Below are 13,541 nucleotides of genomic sequence, written 5' to 3' on the forward strand. Positions count from 1 at the left end.
TGATTCTGTAACACCCCGAACCAACAGTACTAAGCATCCTGCTGGGTACCAGCACCAGCCCTGGGAACACAGAGAAGGCACAGGTATTATCTTTGTACTGGAGGAGCTTTAGGAAAGTTGAGGACTTAGACACAGATTCATCCAAGAGGAGTGCGAGTTCATAAGTTAATTGTGGGAAGAGTTCTGGGGACTCAGAGGAGGGAGCGCTGCTGTGGGATCAGAACAGTCTCTTTCCTGCTGTGTGAGAGGAAGTGCTTGGGAGTCAGACCTCACTTTGCATCTCAGATCCCCTTAGGTGCATGACCTGGGGCAAGTGGCTTAATCTCTCTGGATGTCTGCTTCCTCATGTATAAAATGAGGGTAAAGATAATCTCTGCTGGTAGGGCTGCTGGAAGACTAAATAAGAGAATGTGTGCACATCATTTAGTGCTGTACCTGGCCTGCAGGGAGAGTATAGTGAGTCAGCTGTATATGCTAGGAACTCGTCATAAATTGCTTCATCACATGTCTTTTTATTCTACTTAGTGCTGATTTGGACAAAAAATAACATTTATGAAAATCATAAAGTCATAATAATACACCAAACACCGGTGAACCCCGCTGGTGAATTTGAACGTCATCTGGCTGCCCCTTCCATATCCCCTACCTCCCTCTTACGTGTAAATATTCCCCTGAAATTTATGTTTATAACTTTCTTGCCTTTTTGGGAGTAATTTTACCATATGTGCATGTGTCCCCAAACAGTGCATTATATAATTTTGCTCGTTTTCGAGCTTGATAGAAATGAAATTGCTCTCTATTTTTCAACACAACACCATGTTTCCAGTATTTACCCAGGTGGAAGTTTTGCTGTAGTTCATTTATTTTCTCTGATGTATAGCTTTCCACTGTATGAATATATCACAATTTATTTCTTCATTCTGGCATCCATAGGCATTTGATTTGTTCCTAGTTTTCTTGTTATTACAAACGAGGCTGCTGTGAACATTCTTAAATGGATCTCCAGATGCACCTGCACAGCAGATTCTGGAAGTAGAACTGCTGGATTATAAAGTATGTGCTTGTGCTGCTTTATAAAACAGCGTCAAATTGTTTTCCAAAGTGTCTTTGCCTGTGTTCACTCCGAGCAGCAGGGTGTAAGTTTCCATTGCTCCACATCAAGATCAAAATTTGCCAGGCTTCTTCACTTTTGTCAAACTAGTTTGTATAAGATGGTAATTCTCTATAGTCTTAATTTACATTTCTCTGATTACTAGCGAGGTTGAATATATTTGCAAATCATCATTGGCCATTCAGGTTTCTTCTTCCATAAAATGCCTGTTCATGTTTTTTACCTAATTTTCTGTTCGGTTTTCTGTTGCTATCTTAGTGGTTTTTAGGAGTTCTTTATATATTTGGGATGAGACTCATTCGTCCCTTATGAATTGCAAATATCTTCTCCCAATTTGTGGCTCATCTTTGCAGGTTATTTATAGTATCTTTGGATGAACAGATTTTTATTTCAATTCAGTCAAGTTCATCAATCTTTTCCTTTTTGATTTCTATTTTTTGTGCTTGCTTAAAGAATTCTTCCTTATGTAAGGTCATAAGATATTTTTTACTTTTTTCTAAAACTTTTAATATTTTGCATTTCACATTTAAATCTTTATCCATCTGTAGTTGATTTTTGTATGTGATATGAATTAAGGATTTTATTTTTTCTATAGGGAAAACCAACTGTCCCAGAATGAGGTATTATGGTTCATATTTTCACCACTGATTTGCAGTGCCACCCTTATCATATATCACATTCCCATACATATAGGGATTGTGTTTTGGCTCCCTATTCTCTTTCATCGGCCCGTTTGGTGATTCCTGTACCAATAGCAAACTAGCTATCTAGGTCTTGATTTTTGACACATCAAGCCCTCCCAACTTAGTTCTTCATCAAGGGTGTCTTGGCTCTATTTGCGCTCATTCTCTTACAGATTTTAGAATCATCTTTGCAAGTTCCTTGGAAAACCTTGTTGGATGAATTTGCTTTGACTCTTTGGATCAGTTTTCATTTTCTAAAACTGAAACTCTGTATCCATTAAACGCCCCTTTCCCTACCTTCTCAGCCCCTGGCAACCGCCATTCTACTTTCTGTCTCTATGACTTTGATTACTCTATCTCATATTAAGTGGAATCATACGGTACTTGTCTTTAGGGACTGGCTTATTTCCATTAGCATAATGTACTCAAGGTTCATCCATGTTGTAGCATCTTTCAGAATTGACTTTGTTTTCTTAAGTGTTTTTTAAAATTGCTTTTTACAAAATATTTTATTTATTTATTAAAAAAAATTTTGGGGCCACGCCGCACAGCATGTGGGATCTTTAGTCCCCCAAGCAGGGATCGAATCCGTACCCCCTGCAGTGGAAGCACAGAGTCCTAACCACTGGACCGCCGGGGAATTCCCAGAATTCCCTTTCTTTTTAAGGCTGAATAATATTTCATTGTATGTATACACATACTTTTCTTATCCGTTTGTCTGTTGATGGACACTTGGGTTGCTTCCATGTTTTAGCTCTTGTGAATAATGCTACTATGAACATGGATGTATACAAATATCTCTTTGGGGCCCTGCTTTCAATACTTTCGGGTATATACCCAGAAATGGAATTGCTGGATCATATAGTAGTTCTATTTTTAATTTTTTGAGGAACTGCCATACTGTTTTCCACAGTGGATGCACCATTTTACATTCCCACCAATAGTGTACAAGGGTTCCAGGTTTCCCCACATCCTTGCCAGCACTAGTTTTCTGTTCAAGACAGTTTTTTTTATAGCAGCCATCGTAATGGATGTGAGATGGTATCTCATAGTTCTGATTTGCATTTCCCTAATGCTGAATGATGTGATGTTAGGCATCTTTTCATGTGTTTATTGGCCGTTTGTGTATTTTATCTGGAGAATTTTTGAATTGGGTTGTTTGTCCTTTTGTTGTTGAGTTTTAGGAGTTCTGTATATATTCTGGATATTAATCCTTATCAGATGAACAATTTACAAATACTTTATCTCATAGTGTGGGTTGCCTTTTTACTCTGCAGATAGTGTCTTTTGATGAACAAATGTTTACGTTTTGTTGTAGTCCATTTTGTCTTTTTTTCTCTTTTGTTGCTTATGCCTTTGGTGTCCATAGCCCAGAAATCCTTGCCAAATCTGATGTCATGAAACGTTTGCCCTATGTTTTCTTCTAAGAGTTTTATAGTTTTGGGTCTTACATTTAGGTCTTTAGTCTTTTTTGAGTTAAGTTTTGTGTATGGTGTTAGATAAGGGCCCAACTTCATTCTTTTGCATATGGATGTCCAGTTTTCCCAGCATAAATGGTATTGATACATTTTTAGAATATCATATTTCTAAGTATTGGTCATATAGAGAAATGCAGTTGATTTTTATATGTATAGATGTTTATCTTATAACCATACACCTTGATAAACTCTTTTTTTATTGAAGTATAGTTGGTTTAGTTTCAGGTATATAATATAGTGATTTGATATTTTTATAGATTATACACCATACGAAGTTATTACATATTATTGACTATATTCCCTGTGCTGTATATTATATCCCTGTGACTACTTTATTTTATCACTGGTAGCTTGTACCTCTTAATCCTCTTCATCTGTTTTGCCCATCCTCCCACCCGTCTCCCCTTGGGCAGCCACTAATTTGTTCTCCATATCTGTGAGTCTGTTTCTGTTTTGTTATATTTGTCTATTTGTTTGGCTTTATAGATTCTACACATAAGTGAAAACATACAATATTTGTCTTTCTCTGTCTGATTTATTTCACTAAGCATAATACCCTCCAGGTCCATCCATGTTGTCACAAATGGCAAGATTTCATTCTTTTTTATGGCTGAGTAATATTCCATTGTGTGTGTGTGTGTATATATATATATATATATATATATACACCATATCTTCTTTACCTATTCATCTGTCATTGGACACTTAGGTTGCTTCCATATCTTGGCTATTATAAATAGTGCTGCAAAGAACATTGAGGTGCATATCTCTTTTTGAACTAGTGTTTTCATTTTCTTTGGGTAAATATTCAGAAGTGGAATTGTTGGGTCATACCCATTGTTGGGTAGTTCTATTTTAAAGTTTTTGCAGAACCTCTGCACTGTTTTCTATAGTGACTACACCAATTTACATTCCTACCAACAGTGCAGGAGGCTTCCCTTTTCTCCACATCCTCACCAACATTTGTTATTTCTTGCCTTTTTGAGGATGGCCATCCTGATGGGTGTGAGATGATATCTCACTGTGGTTTTGATTTGCATTTCCCTGATGATTAGTGATGTTGAACATCTTTTCATGTGCCTGTTGGCCATCTGCATGTCTTCTTTGGAAAAATGCCTAAGTCTTTAAGGCATTTTGAGTTTATTTTTAAATATGGTATGAGAAAATGGTCTAGTTTCATTATTTTACTTGTAGTTGTCCAGTTTTCCCAGTACCACTTGTTGAAGAGACTGTCTTTTCCCCATTGTATATTCTTGCCTCTTTGTCATAGATTAATAAACCATATGTATGTAGGTTTATTTCTGGACTCTCTATTCTGTTCCATTGAGCTATATGTCTGCTTTTGTGCCAGTACCATACTGTTTTGATTACTGTAGCTTTGTAGTATAGTTTGAAGTCAGGGTGCTTGATACCTCCAGCTTTGTTCTTCTTTCTCAAATTGCTTTGGCTATTCAGGGTCTAAACTTTCTGATTAATTCTAATTTGTCTGTAGAATCATTCAGATTTCCTGAGTACAAAGGATCTGTGAATATTGACAGTTCTGTTTCTTATTTCTCGTTTCTTATCCTTTTTTTCCTTATCTTTCTGCATGGCACTGGCTGGAACCTCAAACGGAAGTGGTTATAGCAGAAATCATTGTCTTGTTTCCCTGGTTTTAAAAGAAATGCTTCTAACATTAAAACAGCGAGAATGAAGTTTGCCATAGGTTTTTGGAGGAAATGCCTTATCAGATTAACAAAATTCCTTTCAGTTTTTAGTTCACTAAGAGATTTTATTTTAAATGGGCATTAAACTTAGCAAATGCTTTTTTTTCTGGATTTACTATGATGCCATATTTTTTTCCTTTAGTTTGTTAGTGAGGTGAGTGACATTTTTAGATTTTCTAATGTTAAAATAACCTTCAATTCCTGGGGTAAATTCAACTTGGTCATCATGCATAATTTTTTTTAATGAATTATTGGATTCAGTATAATTATAATACTGTTCAAGATTCTAAAGTTGTATTCCTGAATGGGATTGGCCTATAATTTTTCTTTTTTTATACTGTCTTTGTCTGGTTTCTGGTATCAAGATTCTGTTTGTCTTATAAAATGCATTGAGGGCTTCCCTGGTGGTGCAGTGGTTGGGAGTCTGCCTGCCGATGCAGGGGACGTGGGTTTGTGCCCCGGTCCGGGAGGATCCCACATGCCGCGGGGTGGCTGGGCCTGTGGGTCGTGGCTGCTGGGCCTGCGCGTCTGGGGCCTGCGCGTCCGGAGCCTGTGCTCCGCAGCGGGAGAGGCCACAGCGGTGGGAGGCCCCGCGTACCGGAAAAAAAAAAAAAAAAAAAAAGCATTGAGGGCTCTTCTCTTTTTTCCTTATCATGGGAGATTGGAGTAATTGACTCCTTGAAAGTTTGGTGGAATTCACCTGTGAAATAATCTTTTTTGTTTGTTTTCTTTATGGAAACATTTTAAACTTTTAATTCAATCTATTTAAAGGAGTAAAGGACTATTCAAACTTTCTGTTTTTTTTCAAGACACTTTTAGTAAGTTATAGTTGTCTAGGAATGTGTCCATTTCATTTATGTTTTCAAATTCATTGACATGCATTTATGCATCACGTTCTCTTTGTGACCTCCCTCATTAAATTTACACACACAGTAGTAGCTGTTATCAACCCTTCATCTTACAAATGAGGAAACAGAGACCCAGAGAGGAGAATCACTTGTCCAGATCAAGCAGAAGGTGGCAGAGTCAGGATTTAAATTCAGGTCTTTCTGAATTGCAAATTGCTGTTTCTGCTGTATCATGCTGGGACTAGAGGACCGGGTGGGATTTGGACCGGCAGAGATGGGAAGGAAAAGGCAACTGTGCATGAAGAACAGCATGTGTGAATGCATGGAGGCGGGCACAGAGGACGACATGGAGAGGTGTGCTTGGGCTGAAAACTCAAGTGGGTGCTGGGGGGAGTGGGAGGTGAAGGTGGTGTGGGCACATGCCTTGCTGCTGAGTCTTACGAAGAGATGCAGTGAGCCAGGAAACACGGGTTCTGCTCCCAAGGAACTCACTGACTAGTTGGGGAGATGAGATTGACCCAGGGAAGTCCACACTAGGCTAATTGCCAGGGGGTAGTGGAGACAGTGAGTGCTGCCATAGTCTTGAGAAGATACACCTTTGGGCAGGGGAGGTCAGGGTTCGGCTGAGATGGATAAGATTTGACTGATGGTGAGGAGGGCGGGGCCGCTGAAGGCAGGATGCAGGACACGGGGAAGGTGTGACGGCTGGGAAGCTCAAGGTGTATTCAGGAGACTGGAGCCCAGTCTCAAGGCTTCTCTCTCTCTCTTTATGCCCCATGCTGGTCTAGCCGCCACATCCTTCTTTTCTTTCCAAACAGTGGCGGCCAGAGTTTTGTGGTTTAGAACAGAAAGCCATGTTGATTTTGATGTATCCTCAATATGGAAGTTTTAAATAGGGGCTTCCCATGCTGAGTAAATGTTGAGCTGGGATGTTCCCAAGATGTTGGAACGTGCCCCCTTCGACTCTGACCTTGCCTATGAAAACCCTCAAACCCTCTGGGCCCTGTCCATCCAGAGCTCTTGACCTGTGTGGGAACCAGTGGGTTCCGTCCAAATGGTTCGTCAAATAAGTGCCCCTTATTTGACACCACAAATGCCCCTTTATCAGGGAGAGGAAAACAGAGAAAGACAACAGGATCCCAGAGTCAGTTGGGCCTGGGTTTGAATCCTGATGCTTCCACTTAAGGAGCAGGTAACTTAACCCTTCTGGGCCTCAGTTTCCTTGTTTAATAGGGGGGATAACAATAGCACCTACTTCATAGGGATATTCTAAGGATTGAATGACTTAAGAATCATGCTAGGCATATGAAAGCACTCGGTATGTTAGATATTGTTAGCTATTATTACAGACTGTGTTTCTTTAAAGTTATTTGCTAATTGCAGATAGTGAAGGAAAAATATAATATGCTGCTAGATTGTATAACCGGTGGCCTGTCTTCATCTGAGGGTGGATGGGAATCGGGGAAAGTGCCCATCTTTGAGGAAAGTCTGAGGATCTCCATTTTCAAATGAGGAAACTGAGGTCCAGAGAGGTTAAGCGGCTTGAGTCAGAATTCAAATTCAGGCTTCTCCGACTGCACACCCAGTGTTCTTTCCTCTGGGCCTCAGCCCTCGCCGCAAAACATCAACTGTCCAGTGGTTACTCCCCCAAATTGTCCGACAATCATAATGGAGCTGGAGAGAGCCTGGGAGAGCCCCTGAGTGGTGACCTTGAAGCTGATAACTGGCTCTTACCTTCCTGCCTCTCTTCCTCCCTTTCAGGAGCTTCCAGCTGTGGGCAAGCTGGTTCTCGGGGTATGTGTGTGTATGGGAGAGGTGGGGTGGGGGGAGCGGTGTGTGTGTGTGTTTGTGTGTGTGTGTGTGTGAGTGTGAGTGAAATCCCATGGTAATTCATGGGTGAGAAGAGCAAGGACCTGTCTTCTCTGGGCCCCAGGAAATGGAGGGTCTTCTTGGCAGCATCATTGTTCATCGTCCTTTGTCTTCGGGTGCTCTTATTTGTAGAACATCTTGTGTTGCTCTCGGGCTCAGCTGGAAGCCGCCCAGCTTTGCTTCTGGCTTCCTGTCTGGACCCCAAGCAAGTGGGATTTTCTGCTTGTCTTCACCCATTGCAAGATGGTTCCATGCCTACTTGTGAGGCTGTATCAGGGCTTCCAAGCCTTCAAGATCTCTGGGATGAGCTGTTGGATTCTGCAGCCAGAGAGCTCTCTATGGAGCCGTTGGCATGGTTTCCACGAAGAACACTTAGGACCCCTTCGTCTCTGAGTTCTTTGAGCCAGCAGAAATCTTCTTTTCTTGAAACCTTTGTGCTTGTCTTGTGTGTTTGTGGTAGATGGTCTTTAGGATTGTCAGGTCCTGGACCAAGATCCTAGGGTGGAGAAGGACCAAGACAGAAAGACCACCTCTTGTCAAACAGCTGCCCTGGCTTTCTGGGACTCCAGAGGTTCCTGCCTTTCCTGGAAGCTCCTGATCATGTCAACAGCGCCATCTGCAGGTGCCCATGTGCCAGGCACTGGGCTGGGTGTTTCATACACATTATCTTATTGAATATTTACATCATCATCTTGGAGAGTAACAGTTTTAATCTTCATTTGTCATATGAAAAGGGAAATTTCTGGAGAGTAATTAACGTCCCCAAGGTCACATGCAGAGTTGGGATTTGACCTGAGGCCTGTCTGACTTCAGAGCGTGTCTCTTAATCACCATATTACACTGTGTTCCCCTGAGGATGTTTCATGAAACAAGCTTTCCGTGGTGAAAGAGGGAGGTGAAACATTGCTGTTTTCCTCCATCTCTTGGAGATTTAAAATACACACTAACTTGTTGGAAGCCCTGAGAGGTTTAACAGGGAAAAAAACACCTACTTATTTTTGTTTAAAACAATTTCACAGACTCCTTTAAAACGTAGAACCCCTCCTCATCCTCCTTCTCTTCTTTATAATGGAATACCGTTGAGTCATCTGGCACAACCAGTATTTTCTGGAACACACCTGGACAACCACTACATTAGGCAAATCTCTCCTCTTTGGGTCTCAGTTTCCCTATCTGAAAAACTAAGGGTTTCGCGCACTGGACCACGAATGTGTAACTGACATGTGACTTGCCCTCCAGCTGTAAGCAGCTAGAAATCTGGATAAAATACGTGAAACAGTTGTTTTCAGACATCGGGTACCAGGCACCTCATGACTGTGATTCCCGAGAGAAGAGAAACACACGAGGTGAGCCTTGCCTGGCATCACCTTTCTACTTGGAGGTAGTTTTCAAACCTCAGCACAGGAAGGGGAACCCAAGCTGGGCCTGCAGTCTCCCTGATTTGAAGAGGCAGAGATTGGACTTCGGGGAAGTGGAGCTGCACAGAGGAGGGGGGTGGTGGTGTCCGTCCCGGTGCTGCATTCATTCTGTCTGTTAGTCATGACTAGGAATTAGAGGCCAGGCACCAGCCAGAGAAGGCTCCCCAAGGAGGGTCATTTTAGCTGAGACCTGAAGGATGAGTATGAGTTCACCAGGCATAAAGGGGGGAGTGTTTGAAGCAGAGAAAAAGCATGTGTGAAGGCACAGGGCAGGGACAGGGCTGGCATCTAGGCCCTGCTGGGCAGAGATCAGCGGTGAGACACGCGGAGAATGAGCCCCTGCACCTCTCCCAGGCCAGGAGAAGGGAATGAGTGTGTGGGAGTGAGTGTTGGAAGGTGGGTGTGGCTGGGCAGGACTGTTTTCTCAATCCCAGGACCTGATCTAAGGACCAGGGTGGGATGTCCTTGGGGATGCTGACCAGGAGAGCCAGGAAGTGGGTGGTCTGGAGGGAGAGGATAGTTTCCTGGGGCACGTGGAACACTGTGAACCTCTCCGCCTCTTCCCCACGGGCTGAGCCTACGCACAGGCTGACAATGGAAATGCTTATGCAGGAGAAACGCCTCTATTCAGGTGCTTCCCGTTAATCTGCAGAAGGGGTGGCAGCAGCAGCTAGTTTCGGGACTTGCTTGTCTTTGAATGGGGGTAATTGCTGGGAGTTGTCAATGTTCCAGATTGTTCCCTGGAAGAGGGGAAGGAAGGAGGGATGTCATGGGCTCTGCTGAGCACTTCCCCCTGCAGGCAGCACGTGAAGTCACAGAGGGGTGGGCCCTGCAGGGGAGCCCAGGAGGGTGAGGGGACCACAGGATCACAGCAGGCAGGGCCGAACCAGAAGGGCCCTGCGAGTTCATATGAACCAATCCCCTCAGTTTACAGATGGGAAAACTGAGATGCAGCAGGGAAGGGGCCACCCAGGGTCACACAGGGTGGGCCCAGCCAGCTGCTTGGCTCCAGCAAACAGCCCAGGCGTCCTCCACGCTGGCCGTGCTCCCTTCCCTCCCTCGGCCCCCTGAGTCCATCTGGGGTTCCCCAGGCTGGGGCCCGTGTGTATCAGAAACCCCTTTCCCTTTCTCTGACTACAGGAGACCAGCGCAGTGGTGGGGTCACTGAGGCCAGCAGCCTCCTGGGGGGCTCACCGCGGCGTCCGTGTGGCCGGAAGGGCTCCCCGTACCACACGGGGCAGCTGCATCCCGCGGTGCGTGTGGCCGACCTCTTGCAGCACATCAACCAGATGAAGACGGCCGAGGGCTACGGCTTCAAGCAGGAGTATGAGGTGCACGGCCCCAGTCCAGCCAGGACCCCTCGCCAGGGCCTTGCCTGGTTGCTCCTCCCTGTGGACCCTGGCAACCCTCAGCCCAGCCCTGGATGGACCCATGCTCTGACAGTCCCCAAATTCAACCTAATGTTTTGACCTTGACCTTGATCCTAACCTCAGACTGACCTGGTTTCTAACTCTCATCCTAACCCTGACTTGAAAACTGATCTTGAATCTTATCTCAGTCTCCATCTGGACCCTGCCGGGATCCTTATTCTATTCCTGATATGAACCTGACCACCAACACTGACCCTGACCTCCAACCTAAATCCCAGTCTGACTTTGACCCTGACTCTCATCCTAAGCTCCGTTTGGACTCTGACTTGAATCCCATCCTACCTCCATCTGGACTTCATTTGACCCTCACCTTTACCTTCTTCCCAGCTCAAACCTGGATTTGCCCTAAACCTGACCCTCATTCTAAAATGTCTCTGAACTCTAACCCTCTTTTCCCCTCTTTTCTCTCTTCCCCCTACACAGCTTGGTATTGAACTTAGTCCCTCACTTACAAAGGAATTTCCAGTGACTTTATTTCAGGCCCCAAGTTTAACCCTGACCCTGGCCCTTGTCGTGGTCCCACTCCCATCCTCTTGAGGGGATAGGGCTCTTATGAGAGAGGGGCTTCCCTCCCTCACTAACTACCACTTTCCCTTCTGGCAGAGCTTTTTTGAAGGCTGGGATGCTACAAAGAAGAAGGACAAGGTCAAGGGTGGCCGGCAGGAGCCCATGCCTGCCTGTGAGTCCTGGGGGAGGGCCTGGGGTCTGGGGCCGTGGGTGGGATGGAACAGGAAGCAGCAGAACAGAAGCGTGAGCCGTTTAGTGAGGGCCTGTCTCATGCCAAGCTGTGTGCTGAGCGTCACACTTGTTACCTCACTTCGTCCTCTCAGTAACCCTGTGAAGTGGATGTGGTAGAACCCCCACTTTACAGATAAGGAAACCGAGGCTTGGGAGGTTAAGACCCCTGCCCAAGGTCACACAGCTCATACACTTGTGTGAGCAGCACAGGACCTCAGGCCTTCTTGATGCTGCAGTGCAGACACTAACCACTGGCCTGCCCTGCCTCCAGCAGTACCAAGGGCCTGCTCGTTGGTCCTGAGCCTCTAGGTTCCCTGGCTGACCTGCCTGTGCCCCACCTCCGGCCTCCAGGAAGCTTCCCCCACTGCCTCAGCTCTGGGCTCCCCCGTTCAGCCCCTGCCCACCCCATGGCCACCTGCTCTGTGTTTCCAGATGATCGGCACCGAGTGAAGCTGCACCCGATGCTGGGAGACCCTGATGCCGACTACATTAATGCCAACTACATAGACGTGAGTGCCTCGCCCCGTCACCTCTGCTGACCGGCCCTGCCCGCTCCAGGCTCACGGTCCAGGCAGGGCGGGACCTGTCAGGGAACAAACGGGGGTTCGTGTGGCTGGGTTCTGAGTGCCCCCACCTCCTGCAGTCAGTGCCACGGAGCTCAGCCGAGGGGAGGAGAGGGTGGGCGGCAGCTGTCAGGAGGGCTTCCTGCAGGCCAGAGTTGGCCTGAGAGACGGGGGATGGGGATGGTGGAGGGGAGTGTCAGTGAGGCAGCATGGAGGGAAGAGGGCAGACAGCTAGGCCTAGATATGAGGAAGGATCCCCTCTTGGTGAGGGGCCAAGAGCCTGGGGGTGGGATTCTGGTGATACACAGCGAGGCTGAAGGCAGACAGGGGCTGCGCTGAAGGCCACGAATGGCAAGGTGAGGAATTTGGCCTTTTCCCTAGGGGCACCAGGGAGTCATTAAAAGTGTTTACCCATGATCAGAGCGGTACTGTAAGAATAACTCAGGTTTATTGACCATGTACTGTGTGCCAAGCACTGTGCTAAGCACTTTATACCAAATAATTAACTTCATATAATCCCTGCAACCACCCTATGCAGTAGTTAGCATTGTGTGGCCTCACTTAACAGGTGAGGAAACTGGGGCTCAGAGAGGTGAAGCTACTTTTCCCAGGTCACACAGCTAGGGAGTGGTAAAGAAGGGATTCATATCTCAGCCTGTCAGGGTCTCCAAAGCCTTTGCTGCTAACCATGAGACTGTCCTGCCAGCCACAGCAGCAACTGCTCGGGCTGGACCAGAGGGAGGGGCCAGAGACAGGGCAGGCAGCCAGGGGGCCTGAGCTTGAGTGTGAAGGAGAGGTGATGAGTCTGCTCCCCAAGTGTGGATGAGGGTGAGACAGGACAGGCCCAGGAGTCGGACCCTGATCGGACTCCCTGACCTGCAGCGAGCCAGGTTTGGCAGAGAGTCATTTATTCACTTGTCAGCTACGTTTTGAGCACCTACTGTGTGCCAGGCATTGTGCTGGGCACCAGGGATACAGCAGTGAGCAAGCAGACACAGTCCCTGCTTCCCGTGAACATATAGATTCGAGCTGGGGGGACACATAAGCGTGCAAGTAAAATAAATTCAGACTGGATGGAAAAGCACAGGCCAGAAAAGAGGAATGACTTCCTCAGCGTCACACAGCAAGGTGGTGGCAGTGCCAGGGTTAGCTGTGGCCGGCTGCATGGAAGCAGAGGGCTTGTGCTGGCCCTGGGTGGCTGGAGAGGGAAGGGAAGGGTGGCCCAGGTAGGAGCAGCATGACCGGCTGGAGGTGGAGGAGGCAGGTATCTGGGAGCGGGGGAGTCAGGGACTCTGGAGGTGACCTTTCCTTTCCTTTGTCTTCATTCCCTCCTGGTGGCCAGATGCGCTACCCCATATTTCCCAGAATTCCTTGCCTTCTCCCCCACCTCCCATCCTCTCCCCTGGCTGGGCTGTGGGGCCGGGCCTGGCCTCGCCTCTCAGACTTGGGCAGTTTTGGTGACAGGGGCCTTGCCTCGGTCTCCTCAAGGTCCTCCTCGGCTTCACCTTGGGCCCCGGCAGGGACCTGCCCCTCCCCCTCTCTTGCCCAGCCCTCGCATCTCTGCTCTGCCGCCCCTGCTGGCATCACCCATTCTGGCCACTCCTGTGCTCCGTCCACCTCCATCTGCCTCTGGCCTAATATCTGTCTCTTTTGCTTTGTACTGTTCCCTCACTGGAATCATTAAGATTCGGATAAAC

The 13,541-nt window shown here is 46.4% G+C and overlaps 1 protein-coding gene across 6 annotated transcripts in view; it reads left to right on the forward strand.

The window, feature by feature from the left end:
* The window catches only part of PTPRU (protein tyrosine phosphatase receptor type U), an 83,690-nt gene that overhangs the window by 52,300 nt on the left and 17,849 nt on the right, over positions 1–13,541 (forward strand). For all 6 annotated transcript variants that reach the window (XM_067725172.1, XM_067725173.1, XM_067725167.1 and 3 more), the window contains 3 exons: positions 10,254–10,444; positions 11,147–11,222; positions 11,714–11,790. In XM_067725172.1, the coding sequence (XP_067581273.1) occupies positions 10,254–10,444; positions 11,147–11,222; positions 11,714–11,790 (344 nt within the window). The remainder of the gene's footprint in view (positions 1–10,253; positions 10,445–11,146; positions 11,223–11,713; positions 11,791–13,541) is intronic.

This window comes from Pseudorca crassidens, chromosome 2, assembly GCF_039906515.1.
Source record: "Pseudorca crassidens isolate mPseCra1 chromosome 2, mPseCra1.hap1, whole genome shotgun sequence".
NCBI lineage: Eukaryota > Metazoa > Chordata > Mammalia > Artiodactyla > Delphinidae > Pseudorca > Pseudorca crassidens.